Genomic DNA, 22,481 nt, shown 5'->3' with positions numbered 1-22,481 from the left:
TTGTTGCATTTTGAGTAGCTGTTGTCTGATTCTGCAGTTGCCTCCCTTACCATCACCACCGCCAACACTGTGGCTTTAACTACGACCCACTTAAGACGAAGGTGAATCTCTTATTCTTCATGCCATAGATCAACCTATAAGGCCACCCACTGAAGGCTTATTAAAAAACTTAAACCACCTTAGGAACATTGTTCTGAGATAGTAGCTCCTGCTTACATTCCAGGGCTCCTTCTCCCTTGACAGTTTCGCATTCAGGTACATACATCCCAAACAAATACAAAGACCTCTCCTTGAATCAGCTGTGAATCATGTAGGGACACTTAAATCACAGCTTTAATCTGGAGGAGGGGTGGAAATGTTGCTTTGAAATGAACCCCAGGCAAGGCAGCAATCGGGAAAGTGATGCTCTGGTCTGCTGCTTGTGCAAAGGTAAAAAATAAGCACACAAGTCCTACTCCTGTATCCCCCTCAAAGTGGAAAAATGTCATGAGAAGCAGTCCTCAACCACACTCTCTAATTTGGAGCACACTTTGCAGTATTTCTGTACAGCAAATAAAGTATTTTTGTTTTATTTTATTTTTTGCAACGTGTGATGGTGGTACTTTAGGCTGTAGCATGGGTAGTAAATCAAAATGACAACCATCAGAAAGCTACCTCCTCTCCATCAAGAGCAATTTTCCAAGGTTAAAATTTAAGAAAAATATCTCATAGGGCAAAACAAATTCATACAAAGCATGCAAGAGGGGGCAGGAGTCAAGCTAAAGCACAGAGGAGTGAGGAGGCAATGTGCATTAAGGGGGAAAGGGCACCTGAAAATTGAGCAGAGGTTGCCCAGCAGCAGAGGAGCCAACACTCACCGTATTTTTTGCTCTATAAGACTCACTTTTTCCCTCCTAAAAAGTAAGGGGAAATGTGTGTGCGTCTTATGGAGCGAATGCAGGCTGCGCAGCTATCCCAGAAGCCAGAACAGCAAGAGGGATTGCTGCTTTCACTGCGCAGCGATCCCTCTTGCTTTCCTGGCTTCTGAGATTCAGAATATATTTTTTCTTGTTTTCCTCTTCCAAAAACTAGGTGTGTATTGTGGTCTGGTGCGTCTTATAGAGCGAAAAATACGGTAGTTGGTCTGCCTATACACAGTAGCCCCCCAAAAAGAGTATGGTGAATCAAAAAATCCCTTGTTCCTCCAGGTGAGAGCTGAGAGGCAAGGGTTAAAATCCACCTCTGATAGAGGGCTTTGGGGGTCTTTTTCCTTTCTCTTTCTCTTTTTTGTTGTTTACTATTCTTATTTAGATTAGTGTTTTTTAATTGGACTGTATGCTGAAAAGTTTCAATTTAAAACAAAAATAAAAAAGGAAATCCTTTGTTCACGACATTGGGATGATACCGGCCTACTGAGCAGGGTTGTTGTAAGGAACCCCGTTTGAACACTTGAAAGCACAGCACAAACTCGGTTATCATTGCGCTTACTTATTATTCTGCAGCAGAACTGTAAACGCACTTGAAACTAAAGTGCGCTCAGGAGGGCTGTTCTCCCAGGACAGCTGATTCCTCTCTTGCAGCATATGACTAGATATTCAGTTGTCCCTCCAAAGCCAGTTCCATCTGGCTGTGGTTTCATTGGACAACAGAATTAGTAAGGAATACTGCAGCTGGTTACAAATGCAGCTGTCAGGAAGAAGAATCCGGCCGCATTACCCGGTGCCAAACTTTGCAGAGCCAGCACTGTCCAGGCTGACATTGAGACCAAGCGTGCCAGAACAGAAGTTTAGGCTTTTACTAAGCAATATTTCAACAGCGTTAACTGTGGTATTTGGTAGAGAAGCTACTAATATGATAAGACGGTTTCAGCAGTTGGGTCATACGCAGGGGGTTTTGTGAGGAAGATGGGGGAACCAAGTTCCCTTGGCTTTTAAAAATTAATTGATTCATTATTGAAGGAGGACATCAAGTTCACAGCGTGCTATGATCTCAGGGAAAATATTATGAAGATGATACATACATGGCACCTTACCCCAGCAAGATTGGCAAAAATGTACAAAAATAGATCACCTATCTGCTGGAAAAAGAGATGGGATATTATTTGCATATGTGGTGGAACTGCATAGTTATCCAAGACTTCTGGAAACATATTTATGATGAACTTAAAAAGATATTTAAACTTAATTTTAAAAAAAGGCCAGAAACCCTCCTTCTAGGCATACTGCCAATAGAAATAGGAAAAAATATAAAAACATTGTTTATGCAACGAGGGCAGACAGAATATTAGTGGAAAGAAATTGGAAAAATGAAGCAATTGCAATAGCAGAGTGGCAAGCCCTAATGATAAAATATCTACAGCTAGCAAAGATGACAGAGAGATTAAGAGATCAATAGAAACAGAATGTATATAAAGAATGGAGAATGTTTAAAGAATATCTAAACAATTATTGTAAAAATAAGAATCTCCTGGCAGAAGTAGAGTGATTCTTGTAAATAAAAGGTGGAAATGATATTATGTTTGGACGTACGAAAACAATTAAGCTAATTTGAGACTGTGCATTATAAAGGAAAGAATAGATATAGTAAATGAAAATATTTGGAAGTCTTTTTTAGCTAATTCACAGTAATGTTTTTAATTTTTTTGTGAGTTTGTAAATATATGGCATTTACATATATGAAATGTATAGTATTATGGTTTTTTGTTTATTTTTCTCTTTTTCTCTTTTTATTTTCTTTCTTCTTTATTTTCTTGCTTTGTGTCTGTATTAAATGTTGTTGCGTTTTGATTTTTTAAATTTGATATTAATTTAATTAACAATGATTTAATAATAATAATAAAATATTAATTATTATTTTTGTCAGGTGGCGGGGCTGGAACAGATATGTACCCAATGCCTGAGCCAAAATCCACCTATACAGTGGTACCTTGGGTTAAGAACTTAATTCGTTCTGGAGGTCCGTTCTTAACCTGAAACTGTTCTTAACCTGAAGCACCACTTTAGCTAATGGGGCCTCCCGCTGCTGCTGCGCTGCCGCTGCACAATTTCTGTTCTCATCCTGAAGCAAAGTTCTTAATCCAAGGTAATATTTCTGGGTCAGTGGAGTCTGTAACCTGAAGCGTATGTAACCTGAAGCGTATGTAACCCGAGATACCACTGTAATCTATAATCAATAAAGTTGTGGCCATTTCTAATCCAGATTGTTGTCTGCTAGATTTTATTAATCATATCTTACATTTAGCCACTGCCTGAGAACTATACTGAGAATTATACATGGACTAGCAGTGGATTGCCAGGCTTTCAGTCATGGGCCCAGTCGCTGTGAACTTGATGTCTTCCCTCAATAATGTGAACTTGATGTCCTCCCTCTGTGAACTCCCTCAAGTTCACCATGTATAATTCACTGTTTCCCAAACTTGGGTCTCCAGCTGTTGCTGGACTACAACTCCCATCATCCCTAGCTAGCAGGACAAGTACTCAGGGGTGATGGGAATTGTAGTCCAAAAAAACATCTGGAAACCCAAGTTTGGGAAACAGTGGCAAATGATTCAGAGCTGGGTGGATCAATGGATCTGATGCAACTTCCTATCTTCTTTATGAGACATTCGCTCCCATCTTAAAAAGAAAAAGATGGTGTCACAGCACAATTTCAGGTAAATCTTCATGCAAGACTCCAGAGAATAGAATAGAATAGAATAGAATAGAATAGATTCTTTATTGTCATTACACAAGTGCAACATTGCACAAGTGCAACGAAATTGGATGCCATCCCTTAAAAACAACAAAAGCAAAACAACAACAACAACCAAACAAACCACATTCCAGCCACACCCACACCAACACCCATCAAACTCCCAGGTCACACTATCGAGTTACAGCATTCAAAAAGGCCACAGCTCTTGGATAGAAACTGTTTTTCAGTCTATTTGTCCTTGACTTGATGTTTCTATATCTCCTGCCAGAAGGCAGTAGTGCAAACAGACTGTGTCCCGGGTGAGATGAATCCTGCAGGATGTTGTTTGCTTTCCTAAGACAACGGGAACCGTACAGTTCTTCCAAAGATGGGAGAGGATGACCAATAATCCTTTGGGCTGTGGTTATGACCTTCTGGAGCACCTTCCTCTCCCTAGCTGTACAACTGGAGAACCAAGCACAAATACAGTATGTAAGAATGCTCTCTATGGAGCCTCGGTAGAAGGACACCAGCAGTCTCTCACTCAGATTGTTCTTCTTCAAAAGTCTGAGGAAATAAATTCTCTGCTGGGCCTTCTTCACCAGAGCAGTGGTATTTGCGCTCCAAGTCATGCCCTGATCGATAGTTACTCCCAAAAACCTGAATTCCGCCACCCTCTCCACCCGTTCCCCGTTGATATACAAGGGCTGAATGTCCGCCTTTTTTTTTCTGTAATCCACCACCAATTCCTTGGTCTTAGCCGTATTAAGAGCCAGATTGTTCTCTCCACACCAAACACAGAGCCGCTCCACCTCGTCCCGATAGGCGGACTCATCCCCTCCTGAAATGAGCCCTACCACCGTAGTGTCATCAGCAAACTTGATGATTTTGTTGCTGGAATAGATGGCTGTACAGTCATACGTATAGAGAGCATAGAGCAGGGGACTCAACACACAACCCTGTGGTGAGCCGGTGTTAAGGCTAAGGGCTGTGGACATATGTGACCCTACTCTAACCCTCTGAGAACGTTCTGACAAAAAATCCAAAACCCAGAGACAGGTGGAGTTGGAGAGTCCAATCGCCTCTAGCTTGGACACCAGTCTATGGGGGAGGATAGTGTTAAAAGCAGAGCTAAAATCCACAAACAGCAGCCTCACATAACTCCCCGGCTGCTCCAGATGGGACAGAGCAGCATGGAGAGTGGTGGTGATAGCGTCTTCTGTGGATCTATTTGCCTTGTATGCAAACTGGTGGTTGTCAAAAGTTGATGGAAGACAGGAAATAATGTGACGGCGCACCAGCTTCTCAAAACACTTCATGATGATTGGAGTCAGTGCAACTGGTCTGTAGTCATTCAAACTACTGATTGTGGATTTTTTAGGCAGAGGGACAATAGTTGACGACTTCAGGCAGGGTGGGACAATAGACTGGTGTAAGGACTTATTGAAGATCTTAGTAAAGACCCTCGCCAGCTGATCCGCACAGCCCTTCAACACCTTTCCAGTGATGCCATCAGGTCCAGCCGCCTTCCTCGGATTCGCCATCCTCAATACCTGTCTCACCTCATGCTCCTCTACCGTGAATGAGGGGCCCCTATGGGCTGGTGGCTGTAATACCGGCGTCTCAGGTGGCTCCCTCTCGAAGCGAGCAAAGAAGAGGTTAAGCTCCTCCGCCAGCAAAGGGTCACCGTCGACAGCACCAAGGTTAGGTTTGTAGTTGGTAATATGCTGAATCCCCTGCCACATCTGTCTTGTGTTGTTGCTCCTTAAATTATCCTCAATCCTCAGCCTATAATCCAATTTTGCCCGTCGAATACCCCTCTTCAAGTTTGCTCTTGCCACACTGTAAAGCTGCACCTCGCCTGACCTAAAAGCCCTGTTCCTTTCCCGCAACAGGCACTGGACCTCTCTATTCATCCAGGGTTTCTGATTGGGGTAAAACCGGATGGATTTATTTACTGTGACAGTGTCTGTGCAGTGATTGATATAGCACAGAACTGCCGCCGTGTGTTCCTCCAGGTCTGTATGATCGAAAATATCCCAATTGGTTCTCTCAAAACAGTCCTGCAGCTGGTGAATAGCACCTTCGGGCCAGATTTTAACAGATTTTGATATTGTGGGAGCCCGTTTCCTGAGTGGGATATATGCTGGTACCAGGAACAGAGACATATGGTCGGACTGGCCCAAGTGTGGCAGCTGTAAAGCCCTATAGCCGTGATTTACATTCGAATAAACTTTATCCAGTGTCTTGTCCCCTCTTGTGGGACATTTCACATGCTGATAGAGCGTTGGGAGCACTGTTTTAAGTTCAACATGGTTGAAGTCTCCCGCAATGATGTGCACAGCTTCAGGATACTTGTCTTGCTGGCTGCTGATAAGGCTCTGCAGGCATCCCAAAGCCAGGTTGGCATTGGCATCTGGTGGCACGTACACACCAGTTAACATAACAGCTGTGAACTCCCTAGGGAGATAGGCTGGTCTACATTTAACAGCCACATATTCCAAATCCGGTGAACAGTGACTGCCCACAGTCTTCGAATTATTGGACCAGCATTTGTTCACATATACACACAGCCCCCCTCCTTTGGTTTTTCCGAAGTCCATGCCTCGGTCATGACGATGTACCGCACAGCCTTCCAACTGAATAGCTGTGTCTGGTATGGACGGTTGAAGCCATGTCTCAATGACAAATAAAACGCAGCAATCTTTTACAAGGCTGTTCTTTGCTGCCTGCAGCCTCAATTCATCCATCTTGTTGGCAAGAGATCTCACATTAGCAAGAAATATGCTAGGGAGCGGTGGTTTAGATGGACTCCTCTGCAATCTTACCAGGACACCAGCCCGACAACCCCGCCTTTGCCTCCTGTCTCTACGCCGCCTTCGCCTCCTCCCTGGAGGCATAGTAATCCATGGAGAGCCCGGTGGCCTGGCTACTCCCACAGGAACGTTATCTGGGCGAAAATAATCAGCTCTTACAGCTTGTTCACACTGTAACCCGACCTTCAGAAGTTCCTGCCTGCTGTAAATCTTTCTTGCCCGGCCAGACATACTCAGACCAAGTAAAAATAATAAAAACAGAACAAAACGCTAAGGGAGAGCACTAAGCCGCAGCGTCTATGCGCGCCGCCATCTTGCCATGGGGAAGGGGAAATCAAGAGTTCAAAAATGCCCTGCCTTTGAGAAAGAGGAAGAAAGGCTATAGCAGATTTATGGGCAAAATTCTGAACTATGAGCATAGTTCTGTTTCCCTTACGCATCTAATCCAGATTACCAACCCCACATATATGTTTTTCTTCAAAACAGAGATAGCTGTAGTAGCAACAGGACCTATATCACCACCATGGAATGTGCTTGGAATAGAGACTACCTGCTCATCTGAGCAACAGACAAAAACTATACTTGTACGTGCCCAGTCTCTCACAACCATATTGTCCTCCATGCCACTCTTAGCACTTTCCTATAGCTGGAGAAATATAGCAGTACTTTGGCAACAGGATCTACAACTCTCTCTCCCACTCATGGGGCCCTGACTCTAACTGGAAGTGGGGAAAGCAACAGCCTAGGGCAGAGGTTTCCAACCTTTTTGAGTCCACGGCTCCCTTGACCAACTGCATTCTTTCTGCGGCACCCCTGTGGGGCTCAGGAGCCCAGTTCTGTCATCCCTTGCCTGCAGAGCTGGCAGCCTCTCACCCTTCTAACACCCTCCCTCAGCCTCCTCTCCTCTCCTTAGGAGTCCTCTGGGCAGCCACAGCTGCCGCCCCTGGTCTCTGAGCTACCCACCCTGCCCCAAACAGAGGTGCCTCCTCCCACCGCCCCACAGGGGCCTGGAAAGCACCCTCAGAGGCATCCTTTGCCTGAGGAGCTTATAGCCAAGGCTGCTGCAACAAACAGCTGTGGAAGCCTTTGGGAGGCAGAGACACAAGAGGACATCAGAAGAGGGAGGGAAGGAAAGAGGGACAGAGGCCAGTGTTGCCCACAGCACCCCTGACCATCATTCAAGGTACCCCAGGGCACCATGGCACACCGGTTGAAAAGCACTGTCCTAGAGGAACACAGTGGGCCTCAACTATATGCAAGGCTAAAGTAATAAACCTGAGAACTAAGTGTTTACATAACTAGATTATTATTGTAAGACCTTAACAGAGTGATCCAACACCAAAACACTGGCAATGTCAGCCATCACAACGTACATAGCACAAAATGAACGAACTAACATTCTGCCGTTCAGCTCATGCCAGCAAATAGTGGCAACATTCATATTTCTCAAATGGTTTAATACCCAAGCTGCATGACTAGGAACAAGCTACAAAAACCTGTGGGCTAGCACAGTGGCGTAGCGTGGGGGGTGCAGGGGGGGCCGGCCGCACCGGGCGCAACATCTGGGGGGGGGGGCGCTCGCACTCGCAGCTCTCTGCCCCTACCTGGCTCACTCACTCTCTCTCACTGCAATGCTGGCTGTGCGAATCCGATCCGAGCCGCTGGGTCGCCGCCCACTGTGGAGGGGAGGGTGCCAGGCGTGCGGTGCGGTGCGGAGAGAGAGCGAGGGACTATCTGGGGGAGGGCGCAAATTACTTGCTTTGCACCAGGTTAGGGGGCGCAAATTACTTGCCTTGCCCCGGGTGCTGACAACCCACGCTACGCCACTGGGCTAGCATATTCTCCTTGTGTCTTCCCACACTATCAGTAGAAGTTTGGAAGCTTTTGCTTCCACTGTTAAGCTTTTATTTCATTTATTAAATGTTTATTCTGCCTGATCACAGCTTGCCGTGTTATCTGGACACAGAATGGCCATTGACATAAAACTGACCATAGTTTAAAAAGACACCATGGTCTGAAGCAGACTTGTTTGCAACAAACCATAATTAAAGGTAAAGTACGGACAGCACAACAAACCGCAAATTATCATTCCCTTATGTGTTCACATTATTACCACAAGGTCTCAAGGCAATTTGCATTAATACAGCAGAAATATACAGAATACATACAATACAATTCAAACAGATTAAAAGTAGTTGTACTGAAAACAGTCGCACAACACAACAGTATAATCCACCATTAAAACAAACCAACAAACCCCACAGGCAAAGTGGAGGCAAGGGCTTCCAAAATCCTGCCCCCATGTGGAAGGAGGTATGAGTTGCACACTGCTCCTGCATATCGTATTAAACCATGGTTTAGTGTGACGGGCCAACATGGCTGCTTACTTCAGTTGTGAACTCCTGCTTTTGTATAATTCTCAAAGGAAGTTTTGTCCTTACATTAAGGCAAACAGGCACAGACCTCCTTAACTTTTTCTTCATGGGATCATTAGCAGACCAGAGCTATCTCTTCCTAGGATGCCTGTGTCAGTTGCAAAGCAACAACTATATCCTCCTCTACAGAGTGGAGAATTCCAGAAAATCTTCATACATTTTTCATCAATGAACATAATCCTCCTTTGGCAGGGAAAACTGAGAGATGCATTCTTATCAAAAACAGCCACATGTAAACAGAAGTAAGAAAAAACCCTCCAATAGCTCTCATAGGAGCCCTTTGTTCTTGTGCGTACAGCAGTCTCACAAACATGGGGGAACGACTCCATACAAGGATAGTGGCTTTTAAAATAATCAGTAAAACCAAGTTGACGTTTGTTAGAGTGGTATGTTTTATTCATGTAAATATGCTGACATAATCAGGAAGCTGAACTGAACTGCACCCTCGGAAAAAAGGTATGTGCACAGGTATGTGCTTAATCTTACCTGCATGAGTAAAGTGACTCACAATGAACTCTCGCCTGTGTACAAACAGATGTTGCTTGAAAGGCTGGGACCTCAATGCCAGTTGTCAAGCCTGAAGCTCGGGGTATATACAGCAATTCAGATATACTGGCCAAGAAGCAACAGCTTGAATGCAGGAGCTAATAGACTCTTCCCGCCCCCTTAAAGTCACTCCTGAGTGTTTAACCAAAGCCTAAAAATAGAAAAATGCTGTTACCTCCTATTTAAGCTGCAAGTAACCTGCTGGTCTGCTAACTGTATTAACAGCTCCCTAGGAGGCTTCACTTTAATCCACAAGCGAAATCACTAACTCCTCAAGTAACTATAGTGAACTACAGGGCAAAGAGCTACTACTAAAGTGGGAAACTATGGCAATAGGTAAGCTGGGCAAAACTCATCTAGCTGAAACTTTGTGAACCCCTTTGCTCAACCCTGCAAGTTTGATGCAATGACAACAGTATGCCAGGAGCAGCTTTGCTTAGTCCAGGGAATAAGGAAGGTTTCCACTAAGCATGAAAGAAGGAAAGGCCTTTGCTATCTTACTTTCCCGTGGTTTCTAAAGAGAAAGCAGAACCTCCCAACCAGATTCCTAAGGGTCTTAGATGCTGCTTGGTAGCCCTTTTGCCAGTACAGTTCTCATACACGAAACTAAGCCAGCAGACCTTCATCCACAGAAAACCTGTGTTAAATGGACTACTGGGGTCCCAATTTTAAGAGGATGGATATAATACAAAACCTATTGAGCTGTGTGTGGCAATCTTCCAAAAAGCACTCAAGAGTGTATGGGATGGTGGGCTTGGTGATCCATCCTCCTCCTCTGGTTTCTCTTTGCTCAGGCCAAAGGCTAGCTTTATCAGCATCCTGTTCACACAGTGGCCAACCAAATGCCCATGGGAAGCATTAAGAAGGACCTAAACACAACTGGATTCTGCTCCCTTGCAGCCCCCAGAAACTGGTATTTAGAGGCATTTACCTCCTTTGACAGTGGAGATGAAACATGGTCACCCGGGCTAATAGCCATCAGCCTTAACCTCCATGAATTTATCTAATCAAAGCCTCCGAGTTGGGTAGCCCTCACTGCCTCCTTTTGGAGTGAGCTGTATAGTTCAATTATACGCTGCATGAAGTATTTTCTTTTCTCAGTCCTAAACCTTTGAACACTTCACCTTGCCAATGTCCAGAAGTTCTAGTGTTATGGGGGGACAGGACTTTTCTCTATCCCCTTTCTCCATGGCAGACATATCTTCTGTCATGTCATCTCTTACTTTTTCTCTAAACTAAAACTGTTAGAAAGTATAGTTAAAGATACAGTAGCCAAGCATATAGAAGAACAAGCCTCGCTGAAGCAAAGCCAACATGGCTTCTGCAAGGGCAAGTCCTGTCTCCCAAGCCCATGGCAGTTCTTTGAGAGTGTCAACAAGTGTATATAGATAGAGGAGATCCAGCTGACATTGTGTACTCAAGACATTCAAAAAGCTTTCAATGAGGTACCTCATAAAAGACTGAGTAAGCTTACTGGTCCCGGAATGACAGCGGAGGCTCTCTTGTGCATCGGGAATTGGTTAAGTAGCAGGAAACAGAGAGTAGGAAGGAGTAGACAATTGATCACCTTATTCTCCAGGAGTTTATCTAATACTGTTGAAAGAACGTAAGACGGAGTCCTCTTCTACTAGATATGCACTACTAAGGTACTCAAACCCATTAACAGCAATGGGATATTTGAAGCCAATTGTCAGAATGAGGGCTTCTCCAATGAAAACTAAAGACCTAGAATAAATTATGTCTAACTGCTACAGTGGGTACACACTGCATGCTCTTGTTGTAAGTATAAAGTATTTAAGAGCCAATTCAGAGATTACATTATCTTGACCTGAAAATGAATGCAATGAAAATTACACAAAAGGAAACAGAAAGCCAGCAGGTAAGTGTCATCTGGATTAGACCAGAGAAAGTTAAAATCCATTCCTCTGGCACTTTTAGCTGTCAAATATGCTTCCATCAGGAATCAAAGTTGTTACACTAGTCCGATCATGCTTTTAAAACAATCTTGCAGGTAAGCCACATTTAATCAGGACAAGCATTTTACAAGACTCTCTGCACAACTACCTTGCAACTAATAAAACTGTGGTTTTTTGTGGCCTGTCACTGCTTTTACTTATCTTAAGTTAATTCAAAAGGAGCATTGCTCTGGATTAAATTAAGATCCATCTGGAATACCCTTCCAAAAATGCAACTCAGAGAGACATGTATTATAACAATGCCATAAGTACTGAACATCCATGGCTTCAAACTAAGCCAAGATCAAGAATCTTACATGCTCATGTTTGCAGTGAATGAACCGACTAATTGCACAGGTTAGGGTTTTCAGACCTAGTGCCTATCATAACATCAGCATAATATAATGTATTTAAAAATATTTATTAAAAATATGGCAATTATGAAACCCTGAGAAAAGATCCAACTTTGATTTAAGTTACCTTTATTCTCACAAGTTCAAGATTGCACTATTTCTGTTTGTTCTTCTTTGAAAGGTGAATATGCTTAGTTCATATCCAAAGCTTATTTTCACATGACTAGTTTAGGCCTTCATCTTCCTTCTTTTGTAAGAAATACATAATACTAAGAAGCTACAAGTCATCGTACGGAATTAAAGGACCAAGATTAAAAAAAAAAGTTGCTTTTAAAAGTTTGATTATATTAAGCAACACTCGAAGGGATAGCATTTGGTTTAAATGAAGTCTGGATTTAATATAAGGACCCAAAATATTAAAAATCTACCCTGGCTCTCTCTTAAAAGTTAATTCAGAACCCTCCATCAATCAGTTAAAGCCTGATTCTCTTGGTAATCCAACTTTTTGTACTGTATTTGTTATTGTGCAAACTATGAATCTTTAGGCTGTTCTCCAAACAGTATGGTCATTTGATGTCTCTATTCCACTACCAGATCTTATACCTAGAAAGCATGGGGCACTTAAAGTACAGTCCTATCCATGTGTTCAATGGTGCTCACTTCCTAGTAAACAAATCTTGCTTAGAATTAAGATGGCAGCACAAAACAGAAATCTTTCATTTCACAACTCCCTAGTCTATGAATGTAAGTTTTATACCACAAAAAGTGTGTGGGCTAGGTGGCAAGAGAGCATGTGCCTAAACTGAACAAAGCCAGATTTTTGTTACAAACCGGCATGTTTTAACTGTGGTGGCAGCCAAGGAATGTGCATGCTTGTTCGCTGATTTTCTAAAGTTTCCTATTTAATTCAGATTTTGTTTTCTTGGAGAAAGAAGTCACCTTGATTTAAATAAAGACAGTCTGCAATTCATTTAAAAGTCAATGGGATTTTATCCTGCTTAGCTTACTTAATAAAAAGTTTATTAAGCATTTTGGAAAGGAGGACAAGTGACAAATTACAGCTTCATTTACGAAGCACATGGGACTAGGAAACAACTACCATGGAATTCAATAGAACTTACTTCCAAATAAACACACTTAGGCTACCACTCTAAGAAAGTGATTCACTGATTTCTTGCAGAGGCTTGTTTAACTCCTACCATGATGCAGCAGTCTTTGGAGAACATGGCCAGACATGGCTGGCTCTTACATTGCACAAATTTACAGAATTGTAGAGTTTCAAGGGACCATGAGGATCATTTAGTCCAGCCCCCTGCAATGCAGGAATCTTTTTTGCCCAAAGTGGGGCTCGAACCCACAACCCTGAGATTAAGAATCTCATGCTCTACCAACTGAGCTATTTTCAAAAGCAGAGTTTCCATTTGCAACGTAAGACATGTCAACACAAAGTCTCTAAGGCTGACCGGTCAGAAACCAAGGCAGACCATCACCCAGAAAAAAATTCTCGTTTTAATTTGCTTTTAAAAATAAATCCCTCTCCAAGGAAAAGTTGAGCGGAAGCCACATAATGAACAAAAACTGGCCCCAATAAAGATATTATTTTACTCTCCCTGCAATGTTCTCTGTTAATGAGCTGATCTTTAAAAAACAACTTAAACTGGTGCCATAAATGTTGGAAGGTATAGTTAAAACAGAAAAGTACGGTCCTATATTCTCTACTCAGAAGTTAGCCCTGCTGAGTCCAATGTGACTCTGTTAAGTGTCCCCAAAATCTTGATGAAGAATGTTAAGTGGACAGTTTTACAAGGTGCTTTCGATGGTCAATGAGGATGCTGGCAATCCACAAGTGGGGCTGCTGCAGAATACCTCCCTGCTCCAGAAGCAGAAAAGAGGAGAGAGCTTAGGCACCTTGCTTGCACAGCATCCTTCAGCTATTTCAGTGCCATGGCTGTGAGAAGGCCAAGAAAGAAGTAGGTTGACAGGCAGCAGGACAAAAAGACTAAAAAATCCAAAGGACAAAAGGATACAGTTTCTCTTGTTAGCAGTCCTTAGGAGGCTTCAGGAGACCACATGCAATACAGACGCACATCTCGGCAAGTACAAGCGGGGTGCCAAAACTTCCCAAAGGAGAGTCTGCTCTTTTCTTTAAATGCCCATTTCAGCAGTTCTGAGGCCATCAATATTAAAAACAACTGCAAGAGATACTGGAGGCAGCCCAACCCCACTGCTGGATGCGGCCTAGCTCACAAAGCAATGACACTCCTGCATTTGGAGTTTTGTTGCATTTGCAGGCTTTAGCTGTGTTATCTCTCTCTATAAACCAGACTTGCAAAGCAACTGATGCCCAGCAAATAGCATCCAAGTCACCCCTCAGGCTTATTTAATTAACTTCTCGGGAACGTGAAAGAAACAAGAAACGGACCCAACCTACATGGTGCTAACATCGCTGCAACACCAAACAAGCAGATTATTAAACTGGGGAGGGGGAAAAGATGGGCACTGGCATTAAAAAAACTTAAAGCAATAGCTATGCCACTGCAAAAGAAGCCTGTTCAAAGAGTGAAGAATATGTTAAAGGGGTGGGGCACGGATGGTACGGAGGGGAGAGAAAGGAGAGAGGTAACTGAAGCCCTTGGCCAGGGCAATGTGCAGAAAACTGTCATCTAAAACTGATCGACGTGACGTTTCTGGATGCAAGAGTGACGCTGCACCTGGAGAAAAGGAGTTGGAGGGTGGGGGCGGGGGGGTGGACAAGAGAGATTCGGGGAGGCCGGGGTGGACTTACATCTCCCCACTAACAGGAGAGAGAGAAAGTTGGGAGCCAGAAAGGCAAGAAGTGCCATGGCAACTTAGGAGGCCGGCAAAAGCCGCAATGCTTAAGGGAAAACTCCGGGGAGGCGAGGTGGGGGTGGGGGAGAGAAATCGAGAGAGCAAAGAGGGGGGTGCTGATGCCCCACCCCTCAATGAAGGCAGGCAGGCAGGCAAGCAAGCAGGGGAGCCGGCCCTAAGTGTTCTAGAACGAGCCGGGCTCGGTTCTCCTCCCCCGGATCATGGAACGTTGCAACAAGAGGAAGCGAGATGAAAGCGGCGCTGTGCAAAGAGCCGGTGCCTGAAGCAGGAGGAAGTCAAGTTTGCAGCATCGGGCACTGCAGTGCCGGGCGCATCCGCCGCAATGAGAGCCTCTGGGCTGGGGAAGCTCGGGGGAAAAAAAGCCGGTAGGCCCCAAAGCCGGCTGACGAGGCATCCCCGGCATCCCTCCCGCCTCCCCCTGAGCCGCCGCTCCCTGCTACACGCGCCACTGACCGATCACCTCCTGCAGCTCGTAGGCGTCCCGGCAAATGGGCCAGCCGACGGCGGGCGGCGCGGGGGTCGGGGGCGGCGCAGCGGGCGCCGGCTGGGTCTGTTGCACCGGCGGCTGGGGCTGGGGCGGGGGTTGCTGCTGCGGCGGCGGCGGCGACGGCTGCGGCGACGGCTGTTGCTGCTGCTGCTCCTGCTGCTGCTGGACGTGAACGGGCGAGTCGCTCTGCTCCGCCATGATGCTGCCGGAGCGCACAAGCGGCGGCGACCTCCTTCAAACTTCCCTGCCAGCAGCACCTTTAACCCTCATCCGCAGCTCGCTCATCCACTCCCTCCCTCTTTCCCATCCTTCCTGCCAGCCAGCCAGCCGCGCGGTGGGGGAGGGAGCGCACCGAGGGGGCGGAGGCTGAGCTGCTGCTGCTGCTGCTTCTGCTACACGCGTTAGAAGCAGGAGTAGCCCTACGCAGTCGAGAGCCGGAATTGATCCGCTTGGCACAAACCATAATATTGAGGAGGGATAGTTGCTCAAAAGAAAAAAGAGAAAGAGGGGGGTAAAACCAGCCCTCCCGGGAAGGAGGTTTGCAAACGACGCTCCTCCTCTCCGCCGAGAGGATGGGTGCGATCATAACGTTTAAGGGGCCCGATCCTCTTCTTGTGCATGCTTACTCGTAAGCAAGTCCCAGTGAGTTCGAAGGGACTTCCTCTCAAGCAAGTGCACAGCCTCGTTGTGGGAACGAGCAGGTCTCTGGGCATCGCAGGCAGGGGTTTTTTGGGGTTTTTTTCCGTTTCTTTTTGTTACTATTATTACTTCCGAGTCAGCAGGCATTGCATTCTGCTGCATAGGAAGGCGATGGACGAGAGGAGCGGTTTTATGCGGTTTGTGACTCTTCGTCGGTTCCAAAAACGGGAGCCAACCAAGCATTTATTTTTCCCTGCCATGCGGCCCTGATCTGTTCAATTCAGATCGGTGACTGTTCAAAACATCCTGCCGCACACAAGGTGGGTCGCAGAGGAGCGGATAAAAACTTTCTTGTTATATATGGATAATCAAAGCCGGACGTTTTAAATCCAAAACGTTTGCAAGAAAGAGACTACAGGGTGACTGTTACCTCTCAGGTTACCGGAGCACAAAAGCTTCATCTTGGTTCCTGCCCACTGTGGTTTGGGGATTTAACTTGTGAAAGATGCCTGTATGTACTTTATACAGTAACTGTACGTACAAGGTTACTTTCCGGAGCAGAGGAGGCTCGTGTGGACCATTTAACATGCGTAACATAATGTATTATACACAATAAATGTTGGGTTTTCCCACAGGACACCCCCTAGTTAGCACATCCAGTGTTTGCACAGTTGAACAGCAATAAAATGGAAGGAAGATTTTGCATTTAGTATGTGATTGTGCATTTATTCTGCAAGATGTGCAGTGCCAACATTATGCAGAAATTTGAGATTGATATTACAGTCGACCATACTACAAGCCTCAGTACTCTGTATATGCTGAGTTTGAATCCTAGGCCTCACAAACTTGCACAGTATGTCACTGTTTTCATAAGAGACAGTGCAAATACCTTTTTTTTAGTCTGGGAATGTTGTTAACAGCACTTGGGCCATTTTTAAAATCAAATGTACATTTCTGACAATGTCCCTTTTCCCATTAAAATTATTGGTGCTAACATTCAGGAACTTAATAGTTTGTGGCAGTTCTGTTTAAGATTGCTCATGTCACAGAGTAGGCGTATCTTATTTTCTTTTTGAGTGAATCATTCCTACTCGTAACTTTCAAGAAGTGATGATTCACATTGCACTGTGTTCGCTTTCCCCTAAAAATCCCCAGTCCAATAATTCCATTTTCTTGTAAGTTACCTTTTCTACCTATAGTCACCCATTAATTCCATCTTCTTTCCATTCAGCCCACCCAGCTCTCATTTAAATTGATTCATTTGCAGGTCTTGAATTACATTGCTGTGCTAAATATACTATAATAAAGATTTTCAGGAAAATTATGGCACCTGAATTTAAAATTTCCCACTGCTCACATGCTGGAGGAGCAGTAGCCATGCTCACAGATGAGAATCTACCACAGTATTATTATTTCTTTTACGCAATAGGAACCATACAGAAGCAGACACTGCAGGAAGTACAAGGGTCAACGCAGGAACACGTTGCCAAATCCAAGGCACAGGCTTGGCAATGAGAAACAATAAAGAAAAGCACTTCTTACAATATAGATGCAGATGTAGAGTCAGACATCCCATGCAGGGATCGAACTTGCAACCTTAGCATTACCAGCACCATGCTCTAACCAACTGAGCTATCCATATGTCTTCATGGTTGAGTAACGTCAACAAAATGCCATGTCTTTAGGATCAGAGGAGAAGCTTTTCTGATCAGAGGGTAAGTGGCGCGAGCAACCAAGATATTGCTGTGTGGCAGACACCTGCATTTGGCGATAAAGTCTGTACAAGAAATAGTATAACTTTTGACAGACAGACTGCAAGAAAAAGACAACAGTGACTTTGAAAAAGAATGGGAACCATTTAGATCATATCTGGAGAAACAAAGAAAGTATAGACTTGATGGCAGGATTTAAATAAACATTCACATCATTAGTATTGGAAAATGTGTAGAAGATAGGGAAATAATATGGTGTACTTATTTTCATTTTTACGTTTTTAGGTTAGGTGTTATTGTATAAGTATACTATTAGTATTTTTTCTTTTAGGAGGTAGCAAGGTGCGTGAAAGGAGAAACAAACCTGAAGCGGAAGTTGGGGGGAGCCTAGGAGGGGAGGGAGGAAGGAAGGAAGGAATAGAAAATGTCATGGATATGAGATGTATGTAATGAATGAAAAAGAAAACTGAATAAAAAATTAATTTTAAAAAATAGTATAACTTTGTTAAAAAATATTGATAAAATATAAGATGCCTGTGGAGTTCTAGGAGCTTAGTACTAATCTGCCTTTGTTTATTCCTAGCATAGAAATCAGTTACACATTTGCACATATAGCATGGTCATATACAGTGGTACCTCAATAGCATGTATGCGCAGAAAGGCGCCCCTGGTTACGGAGTTTTTGGGATACAGCCAGGCCTCTGGAACGGATCCCGTTCATAACCGGAGGTACCACTGTATATTCTGATGGCTCAACTCTACGCATGTCGACTTAAGGGCTGTCACATGGAAGAGGGAGCATGCTTGTTTTCTCCTGCTCTACTGGGTAGAACTCCAGGTGAGGCAATGGCTTCAAGTTACAAGAAAGGAGATTCCGACTAAACATTCAGGGGGGGGACTTTCTGACCGTAAGAGCTGTTCAGCAGTGGAGCAGACTCCCACAAGAGGTTGCTGGACTCTCCTTCCTTGAAGGCTTTTAAGCAGAGGTTGGATGGCCATCTGTCCTGGATGCATTGGCTGAGATTCCTGCATTGCAGGGGGTTGGACTAGATGACCCCTGGTGTGCCTTCCAACTAAGATTCTTTTTTTTATATGTTATATTTTTATTAGTTTTCAAATACAAAAACAAATTTATACAATCCATACATCTTAATTACATCTTACTTCTCTTTTTTGACTTCCCTCAATTTGTCTGCCATTCCTTCCTTTTGTTACCTTTTACACATTTCTGCCCTTTTAACCCTTTCGCTTCACAGAGCTTCCTTAAAGCTTACAAACGTAATTTTATTACCACTCAAGTTTTTGCATATATTGGATAAACTTTTCCCAATCTTCTGTAAATCTTTGATCTCGGCGATTCCGGATCCTTCCTGTCATTCTGTCCAATTCTGCATAGTCCATCATTTTAGTTCTCCGTTCTTCTATCGTAGGTAATTCCTCCTGTTTCCATTTCTGGGCCATCAATATTGTTGCTGCTGTCACTGCATATAAAAACAACTTCTTTTCTTTCTTATTTATCTCATTACCTGTAATGCCTAGTAAAAATGCTTCTGGTTTCTTAACAAATGTATATTTCAACATTTTCTTCAATTCATTACCAACTCTAAGATTCTTTGACCCTGTGTGCAGTTGGAAGGAGGGCCCAGTGAATTCAGCGGGCCTTACTCTCAGGTCAGGGTACAAAGGACTGCACGCCTCCCATGAAATTTCAAGGGCGTGTCTTCTCCAGTCATTTTGCATCTCGAGTTCCGAACCCAGGAAAAGGTGTGCCTTGCAATCCTACACGGCAGGGCTGACATAGTGGGCATGGGATTGGTACTTTAGGCTCATGCACGCTTAGGAGTAGCCCCCACTGAACACAGTGGGGTTTAATTCTGAGCAAACATGCATAGGATTGCCCTGTGGATCTGGCAAAACCATTTATAGCCATTCAGAGTACTAAGGGAAATATTTGATATGCCAAATGCCCGTTCAAAAACAAAATCAAATGCAAGTGCTTTACAAAAAACACACAAAAAACCTTTAAGGGGAAACGGCATTTTATGTAGAAACCACTGCCTAGCTATTAGTGTGGCTGTAATCTAGCTCTGAATGAAGAGAGCAAATGTGGGATGTTGAGAATCAGTCAATTTCCTGTGAGGTAACAGGGAAGTCTTTCCATTTTACATCAGTGTGTTTATTTGCTTTTTCAGATCTGCGCAGGCAATGGGTTTTACACACATCAAGGCAATAGTCTTCCGTTTCAACACATTTTAGGTAGCTGGACATGTGGAACAAACAGCAAAGGAACTTAGGTTTCTCCCGTAGTTCTCTCAGCTTCTGACAGATACGCATATGATTCAAGGCTGCTGCAGTGGTTTCAAAATTGCAAATTTAAAAGCCTGAAACAAACTAGATAAATTCTGTTTTTTCTCTCCCTCCCCCCCCCCCCCCAGTTATATGAAGAGATGACAACAGCTGTAGAAATGCAGCCATTGTTTTTGAACTCTAAACATTTCTGCAAGGGCTGCCCATTGTATATTTAAATTGAAAAAAACTTTTCTCTACAACACAGAATTTCTAGTCTTACTGATACAGAGCACGGCCTTCTTACTTACAAGGTACGGTCCCCTCTTTTGTAAATGGGGCTATATGTCCTTTGGAACATTTTTTTTAAAAAAAGTAATACGTGCCATATACTATACGAGCAACTGCTTTAATTTTGCATGCTGCTGACAGATTTTGAAGGTTACATCAAAATAATGTCGGACTCCACGGCAGTGCAGATGAGAACAAACGATAATAATAATTTTAAAAACTTGATTACTGATCAAATGGAGCCCCTGTGCATGCCATAAAGAGGTTAATGGAATAGATTTGATGCTGTGCAGATGCAGATGGAAGCAGATGCTACTCGAAACGTTGTGTAGGTGTTATAAGAATTTTAAGGTCTTATATATAAAAAAATAGATGTTCATAAATGTACCAAGCAAACACATACAAATATGTAAACCCCATGTCTGAAACCCACAGAAAAGTCCTGAAACCATTTTCTGTTCCAAAATGACCTCAAATATTTCTCTGCAAGGTCGAAGGAAATGGGAAATCTCCCCATTGTCTCTTTTACAAATCCTGTCTCAAGGGCACATTTAAGATGTGAACAAGGTGTGGATCTGTGACCTGGATTCAGGAATTGAGCAGTTATCATAATAAGAGTGGGCAGGATGCCCAGGTAATCCAATCAGGTAACCTGGCAAACAGGAAGAAACAACACACCCAGATTTCCACCCCTTCTCTGATGTATTAAGGGGGTGGTCTTGGGCCACAGCCCTTCTGTGGTGTATGTATGATGTTTCTGGGGGTGGTCTTGGACTCCAGGGCGGGTAATTTAAAATGTCTATATAAGGGCTTGCGCGCATGGCTTGGGGTCCTCCCCCCCCCCCCCCGTGTGGCGGGGAGCACCCTGTTGCAACAGCTTTAATAAAGATCAGGCTTACTAGCTGCTTTGCTTCTCAATATTCTCTGGTTGGTCTCTGTTATTTTCTCCTACCGATAGAGAACCTACAAAAGGACTCTATATGGGCTCTTGGGTACCCCATAAGGGAAAAGGAGCAGGGTTTTTTCTCATAACATAGGCAAGGATTTGAAAAGAAAAAAAAGATGCCCATAAGGAAGGCAAAATTCTTCACAGGCAAGAGAACCCTGTCTGAAAACAGCGTATTATTGTGGTACCTTAAAGACTAAAGAAGTTATCATGCCATCAACTGAGGTACTGAAAACATTGGTGGAGGGTTGTTTTTTCTGCCTCTGTGCTGCTGTTTCCAGGCATTGAAAACCTCCTTAGTTTGAATTGGGCAATACTCACCCACATCCTGTGTGGCTTATGCTATGGTAGCACTGGGGTTGCCTTCCTTTTCTCCCCCCCCCCCCTTGCCAATGACTAGTTTGTGACTTTACCAACAGCAGTCACATCCACAATCGTATGTTTAAAGCACATGGTTTCACAAGGCATCCTGGGAACTGCAGTCTGTTACAGGTGCTGGGAACTGTAGCTCTGTAGGATTATTTGGGTAAAGCCATGTGCTTTAAATGAATGGGGTTTCACAGAGGAGAAATTAACAGGTGACAGGATTACTGGAGGTATTTTTTTCCAGGGTGGAGGTAATAGTTTTAAGAAACAGGACATAAAAAAAAAAAACCAGAGTGAAGGCATCAAAACAACTGAGAGCTGCAAATGTGCTTCGATAGCTGCCGTTCAGGAATATAGCTGCCTGATATGCAGCTGTTAAAAGCACAGAATCCTTGACAGAAGGAAAGCTGCCCTTTGCATTTCCTTTTCTCTTTCCAAGCATTCCAGCTGTTCACAAAAATGTGCATCTGTACAAGGCCCCTGGAAATGTTTCTAAGGTGTGTAGATAGGTGTGTGTTTGGGACAGTCCAAAATTAAATTCAGAACAGATCCCAACTGCACCCAAAAGGCACAGTTTGTTATTTATTAATTAGCTTTACTGTATTTCCATCTCACATTTGTCTCCAAGAAGCTTGAAGTGGTGTACATGGTTCTTTTCCCTCTTCATTTAATCCCCACAACAGCCCTGTGAGATAGGTTAGGCTGAGAGGCAGTGACTAGCCCGAGGTCATCCAATGAGCTTCACCCCAGTGGGGTTTGAACCCTGGTCTCCCAGGTCCTATAACCACTACACATACTGGTTCTATAGAACAGTAGATGAGCATGATCTTCAGATTTCCTGGTTTTTCTCAGCTGCCAGGTGAGATATATGACAAAAGACAGGATGCACGGGACAAGGGCTTTTTGGTGGCAACTTGTGGGATTCATTCGCTTGGCTTCCTGAATTTATATTTGTCTTTAGAGACACCACATCACACTATAATTACAATGTGCCTATGAGCTTGATTTTGACCCTCTTTGGTTTGATAGTTCTCCCTGCTTCATTTGTACTTTTTGGTGTTGATTTCCACTTGCAATGGAAGTTATATAGCTGCTTGGAAGGTATTGTATAGATAGAAAATCAATGTAAGTATGTTAATAAATATGTA

General features: G+C 43.9%; 1 protein-coding gene across 5 annotated transcripts in view; it reads right to left on the bottom strand.

The window, feature by feature from the left end:
- Nucleotides 1–21,375, bottom strand: part of STK39 (serine/threonine kinase 39) — a 109,154-nt gene extending 87,779 nt beyond the window's left edge. The window contains exon 1 of one of the 5 annotated variants that reach the window (XM_083409634.1): nt 21,289–21,375. Coding sequence is in view for 3 of the 5 variants with exons in the window: in XM_083409630.1 (XP_083265756.1) it covers nt 15,060–15,291 (232 nt within the window). In the remaining 2 variants the exon portion in view is untranslated. Of the gene's footprint in view, nt 1–14,187; nt 14,216–14,541; nt 14,615–15,059; nt 15,807–21,288 lie in introns of those variants that run through there. The other 4 variants (XM_083409630.1, XM_083409635.1, XM_083409631.1 and 1 more) reach the window with 4 other exon arrangements.
- Nucleotides 21,376–22,481: the final 1,106 nt, after the last annotated feature.

The sequence above is a fragment of the Podarcis tiliguerta genome (assembly GCF_965153285.1).
Source record: "Podarcis tiliguerta genome assembly, chromosome: 1".
NCBI classification, from domain to species: domain Eukaryota; kingdom Metazoa; phylum Chordata; class Lepidosauria; order Squamata; family Lacertidae; genus Podarcis; species Podarcis tiliguerta.
The sequence above is the reverse complement of the archived record's forward strand: the minus strand, read 5'-3'. Positions and strand labels throughout refer to the sequence as shown.